The sequence below is a fragment of the Diadema antillarum genome, unplaced genomic scaffold (assembly GCF_040938485.1).
Source record: "Diadema antillarum isolate AM-2024a unplaced genomic scaffold, OU_Dant_1.0 seq00000796_RagTag, whole genome shotgun sequence".
Lineage (NCBI taxonomy): Eukaryota > Metazoa > Echinodermata > Echinoidea > Diadematoida > Diadematidae > Diadema > Diadema antillarum.
The window spans coordinates 383,065-389,409 of record NW_027271681.1 but is presented as its reverse complement, the minus strand read 5'-3'; the positions used below and the strand labels follow the sequence as shown (position 1 = coordinate 389,409).

Genomic DNA, 6,345 nt, shown 5'->3' with positions numbered 1-6,345 from the left:
GAAAAAAGTCTGCTCGTGTTGTGATGGTGGCCGGCACATGTCATGTACATCAAGGAATCTTTGCTTGTAGAATGCTCCATGGTCCTTTGCTCTGCCGATGCTGCGGGTTGCTAGTCTACGAAATGTAGCCACCTCCACTCGCTTCTCTGTCTCCGCTCCGCATACTCAAATCTGCTCCCCAAAAACCCATCAACATATAAACCCAAGTGCATCGTCACATTGCCTCGAATGTCCACGCTGCATCACGCGACAAAAAATGCTTGCGGTAGGTAAATCACATCTCATCTCATCTCGAAAACTCTTCGCTCAAAACGCTTCATGTGCCTGGCACCATTCCTGAAACCTCCACAAAGATGGCTTGAGTGGACGTAGGAAAATTGTGAAAAAGTCGTTTCGTTTGCAAACGCTGTCTCTGCCATTAGCACTCTGTTGCTCATTGCACGGACTCCTTGTAGCCACTTCCACCTTCAATTCAATTTGTCACATTGTTCGGTCCCTTGTTACAAGCTTGAACAAACAGGCTTGCCTTTTTTCGTTTCCCTCTGCCGCTCTGCTTTCGTTCAAAACAAATTCCATTCTCATAGTCCATCTGTACTATACATACAGTTTTTGTTGCAACTATTTTTTTTTCATTAATTCTTCTTATCCTTATATGTGACTTCAAGATGCCTCTCACACACATTCAACTACTAAAAATGTAAATTAGAGTGAAAAAGAGTTGGATTGCCTTGATGGAAAAAGATAGAACTGACCAAAAGGGAAATATATTTAGCAATCTGTTAGCCACTGACCAGTGGTCAGTATCCACGGTTTAGATAAAATAAAGCAACCAGCAGGACCTGACTGTGTACTTAGATGCCATAAACCTCACAGTGCACTTGAAACAGACATTAGTACGGTTGCTATTCCAGGTGCCAGTGGGGTGAATGGACATCTTTTCCACTTTCATGACCAAAATGATACATCTGTGATGCCATGCTGGGAAACAAAATGTGGCAAACCTCCGGTGTTAGCTGACAAATGTACAGCTCAAGCGCCATATGAAAATCAACTATGAAAACAAAACAAAACAAAATAAAACAAAACAAAGAAGAGGTGAGGCGAGGCAATGATTGGTCACATCAGTCCGTACAGGCAAGCAGCATTCATGCTTTTGAAACTGAAGATCGAAAATGGTGTGAAACAGGAACGAAGAAGATAACGCAGCACCGAAGTACGAGTAGGTGAGCGTGCGAAGCTGTAGGTGTACACGAGAAAGCGAATCGCGTGGAATCAATCCATCGGCAAAAAAGTCCACCGCTAGTTGATGTCGAAAGGCCCGGTGGTGTCCCATACTCACTCACAGTAGACGTTAATTGTTGCTTTTACACTGGTTGCTTTACATAGTTGCTGTCAGTTTTGCATCTCTTGTTGGCTTGGATGAAGTTTGCTGGTTGCCATGGTTATTTCAGTCACAATCCCATCCATTGTCTTTTATCATGTGGGCCAGCTCGATGATGTACTTGCCCTCCTTATACTTCTGGCTGTTCTCAAATGCATGCTCCTACAAGGGATGAAAAAGAAAAAGAGAGAGACAAACACTTAAAGATGAGTTGAAAGTGAAGCAAGAGATCATTAAAGCAGAAGGATGAAGATGTGCTAAGATTTTTGATCAATTGTCTCCCTCTTTTACAAACTTTATATCAATTGTCTCCCACTGGTTCCTTTTTCCAACATGTTTGTTAAAATGTAGATCAGCAGTTGCAATCTTACAAATACATTTGTACGGAGGGAGACAATTGATATAAAAATCATAGCACATGATCTAAAGTACTAGTATTTGACAAGAACCATATTACATGAACGCTAGAATCAAGGAGAGAGAATACACGGTTCCACAGTCATGTTTCTTCCCAAGATCCTCAAAGGGATTAGAGGAAAACTGAGAAAGAGTGAATGTCAGGGATGATAATCTTCATGTATGAGTATGGAGTATAACAAATATATACTATCATATTCAAACTTTATTAATTGATTTACCTTACAGTCAAAGTGCTGTACTCACAATAAAGAAATATGCATTATTTTCTAAAGAAAAACATGGGGCATGTCATTCCAAAGTCAAAATAAAAAGGAATAAAAATCAAAACAAAAAATACAGCCACAAAAAAAAAAAAAAAAATTGTCTTGGCAGTCATCTCCTTGTTAAGAATTCCTATTATACAATATTTCCTTTTACATGATAATATAACCAAAAAATAAAAAATAAGATGAAAACAAAACATCAAACAAAAACTTCAGGTGACTTGTCCTATTATCTCACACACTACCAGGACTTTTTCACATTTACAAAACATATGCGGGCAAGAAATGAGGTCAATTCTAAAAACATAAACAGCACATAATGTCTTCCTAATCACCTCATTGCTTGAGGAAATATGCGGGGAAACACCACATACAATGTAGTACTGATTGAGCAATGTCGCAGGAGAATTAATAATAATGTCTTTCAAATTGTGTGACGCACGGATGCATCACAAAGAATAATGACAGCTCAGAACAAATGTACCCAGCACTGTTGAGAGGATAATATCTTCAGGTATTGCTTATGTTAAAATCTTTCAAGGAATCTCTCGTTGTGTTTGAAATATATGCGGCACGGGCAGAATATGGCTATTCCAAGAACTCTTGATGGTATTTTCTCCCCGTAAGAAAAACAATTTGGGGCAGAGTGCCACTTTCTAGGAAAGCTGTCCATTTTCTGGTGTATGGCTGCATGCGCCTTTGACATTTCAATCTTTTTTTTCTTTCTACATCTGGACCCATGCATCACATCGCCTAGCATGCATTATAGAATGATTTCACTGACTGTCATGTTCATATTGTATTTCATTCCAATAAAGGGCCAAGTCTGGGGAAATTCAGTTTGCTACTATGAACTGTATTCTATTTTTTTTTCCATTTCTTTTCTCTGAATCATCTATTTTGGAAGAGATGAAGACTTGGGGCTGAGGAAGAAGATGACAATGAAATACAGCAGCACTCAATAGTCTCTCCTCAGAAATGAGTTTTTCACCGTAAAATTGGTTTGCAGAAGAGCAACTAGAGAAGACCTCCTCTCTGAAAAAAACCCCCAAACAAACACACAAACAGAGCTAGATGACAAACACACATATAAAAATTTCCAGTTTTCCTATTCAAGTCAGATCTGAAAATGAGGATAGATGATTTCCAGGCATGCCTGAAATTCATACAATTTCACATCAAACTCAGCTGCTACTTTTGTAGATTGCTTGTAAGAAATAATCTGTGATGCTCATATTTTGATCACAAGTTGCTGTTCCCCCCCCCCCTGAAAAAGAGTATGACCAATATTGAATCTCTATGCACAGAAGTTATATTCAGACGGGGGAGTTTACAGCCATACCTTTGTATCAACATAAAAAGAAAAATATGTCATTCCTTTACATTGAAACATAACAAGCCAAAAAATAAAAGAAGTAATTTTCACTGCAGCGATGATCTACTGGACATAGACTCACATGCTAATATCATTGGGAACTGGATAATTCTATCATTCGTCTCCTGTAACTGTGACTTGCATGTTAACTGAAATGTATGTTCTAGAGTGTAGTCCATACTGTATATAGTCAACATACTGAAAAGATTATACTGAATTATCTCTTGACATCATCCTTCTCATGTGTATGTGTGTGTGTGTGTGTGTGTATGTGTGTTTAATTCATTTACATGGGGTGAGGCATGCATCTCTACGAATGACTGCAACTTGCAATCACTGTGGCAAATATTTGTCGCCGAACCATCACGCATGTCCCAACGCCAGCTGATCAACCTCTATTGAATTTTCCGTGGTCGTGTCGTAACCGCTCGTTATGGAACGGGCGTGGGTCGGTGACGTCACCCAGGATGCGTCTCACAGTCAGAAACAAGCCTTTCGTTGTTTTTCGATTAATTTCAATGGGTAGCGAGTGAATTGGAAGGTGTGATTCCATGGTGTCTGGGCCTTTGCTGCTACAGTTAAGGATGGAAGACATCAAAGATATGGAAGCTGAGGTGTCATTTTTCTCACCTCCTATACTATGCCCATTAACACACGCAGCAGCACTGAAGGGTATTGCTGTTGACTCCCCCATCCATAAATAATTGAAAAAAAACCCCAAACTTTCCTTCACATATTAGACACACCATCTGAAGAAAAAATAACCAAACAAACAAAAGAAGATGACTCTCATTTCCTTGGTTCTAATCTTTCCTTTCTGCTTACTCTTCCTACTCAGAGAATAGTATAAGGAAAAAATATATACATTTTTGTTTTGTTTCTTTTCTGGATAGCCATAATACATTTCCATGTACAATACCCATCTCAGGCGCATACCATCATGCAATCTCTATCTTGCTTCTCGATTTGTTTCAGCGCTGTATAGTTTTCTCTGTTATTGTCCTTAGTTTTCTCTATCATTGTCCTGTACTTGGAAAAAAGGATTTTCCATCATAGGGCATGATCATACGCCTGCCTCTGAGGGAAGCTGTAAGGGGATTTCCCAGAATTTGATTTTTACAGAGGAATATCGGTATGAGTGAGAGAGAGGCAAGCCTCGTAGCCATCTGTTCCGTTTCCTTCTGTAGTATGGAGTATCCATCAATAATGTACATTCACCTCAATGCCATTGGGGCATAGCGGCAGATACAGAGAAGGCAGATATTTCTGGGTACATCATGGCAAAGTCATCCCTGTATCTGAGGAGCGGCTAATCAAAAGGGTACGGGGAAGCTAATGCGGGTATGTGTCATCATTACCCAGTGCTCTCTGATGCGGCTCCATTAGATAATGTCCACATTGTTGTCATGGCAACAATGTTACCTCTTTGGTAAAATAGTCTCTTTTACACCAGCACTGCATGCGCTGCAGCTTTCAGTATCATACTCGCCAAAATGAAAACAGAGAAAAACTTTTGATTGCTATTCATCTTTTAATAATGAATACCAATCTTTCATTATTTGTTGTTGTTGTTGTTGTTGTTGAGCTGACACAAATCTGCAAAAGCATACATGGAATACTGGGCACAGCATCAGAAGTTCAAAACCTTGGGAGTCTGCGTGGCAGACTAGACTCTGCCGAGCCCTGACTGTGGATGAACTGCAGGTGCCCCTTCCTCCATCAGCTAATTAACCCATGCCATGACTGTCTACCTTTGTTAACCACTGCGCTCACCGACACGACGGGATATGGGAACATCTGCACGGTGGTGGTGGGCTGGCCCAATCATACCATTAAGGAGGCGAGTGATTTTCAGCATGGTTTCATCTCTCCTCATTAAACAAAGGTGTGAGGAGAAACTCTAGACCAGTGGACGAACCGCAGGGGGTGTCAGGCGACAAATCCTTTATGGCATAATGAATAACATAAACTCTTGCACTTTGCAAAACTCCTCCAAATACCCTATGGCATAAAGTGTCTTAATACAGCATCATCATAGTGATTCCCTAGATCCTAGAGGCTATATATATATCATTGCAACTGACAATTTTGACTATGTCCAGGACTATGACACAGACTCATTAAAATAGAAAAAGAATATGATAATAATAATAATAGTGAGACTCTTATAAAGCGCACATTTCTACCTAAAAAAGATACTCAAGGCGCTATAGAACAGAGTACTGTATATTGTGTCACGTTACAACAGTATCACAGAAAATAATAAGACAATAAACCAACAAACAATAGGCCTATATACGTACACATACTATATCATTCACCTTGACCAATATTTGATTTACCGGTGGTACTACCAGGGGTGGTATCTATTTAGAGCAATATTATCATGTGTTAATATCTCCTTTAGATAACCCTGAACAATGCCGACTCTAAAATTGGACATATTTGTGGAAGATAAGGCTGATATGGCACTATGAGTAGAATGGTATGATACCGCAGTCACTGAGGTCTATTGGCCCTACTTTTGTCAGCATGGGAGGTGAACTGAAATCTCTACTGTGTATAGTTTCCAGCTCACACATAAGACAACTATATACATTCAATAAGAAACAATGTGTGTCTGTTACGTTGACACCTAAAGTCTATACTCCCTTTTAGAAAAAGAGTATTTACAAACTCCCACATAGCTTTTCTGAATGGATGAGCAGTGAAACATAGAAAATATTGATGGAAATTTAAGAGAGACTAGAAATATACAACTTGATTGCAGTCTGTCAGCATGAAAAAAATGCGGTATTGTACATTTTGTACAGCTGCGGGTAGGAGGCTACTGTACCCTTATTGCTCCTAGCACCCTGCCCCGCTAGCCCTGGCTAACTAGAGACCCATTGCACCGCTGTTAGTGC

The 6,345-nt window shown here is 39.7% G+C and overlaps 1 protein-coding gene across 1 annotated transcript in view; it reads right to left on the bottom strand.

Moving 5' to 3' along the window:
- Positions 1-719: 719 nt before the first annotated feature.
- LOC139739340 (protein yippee-like 2) overlaps positions 720-6,345 on the bottom strand; it is a 52,101-nt gene continuing 46,475 nt past the window's right edge. The window contains exon 5 of the mRNA XM_071649956.1: positions 720-1,543. Within this exon, the coding sequence (XP_071506057.1) occupies positions 1,448-1,543 (96 nt within the window). The 3' untranslated portion in view covers positions 720-1,447. The remainder of the gene's footprint in view (positions 1,544-6,345) is intronic.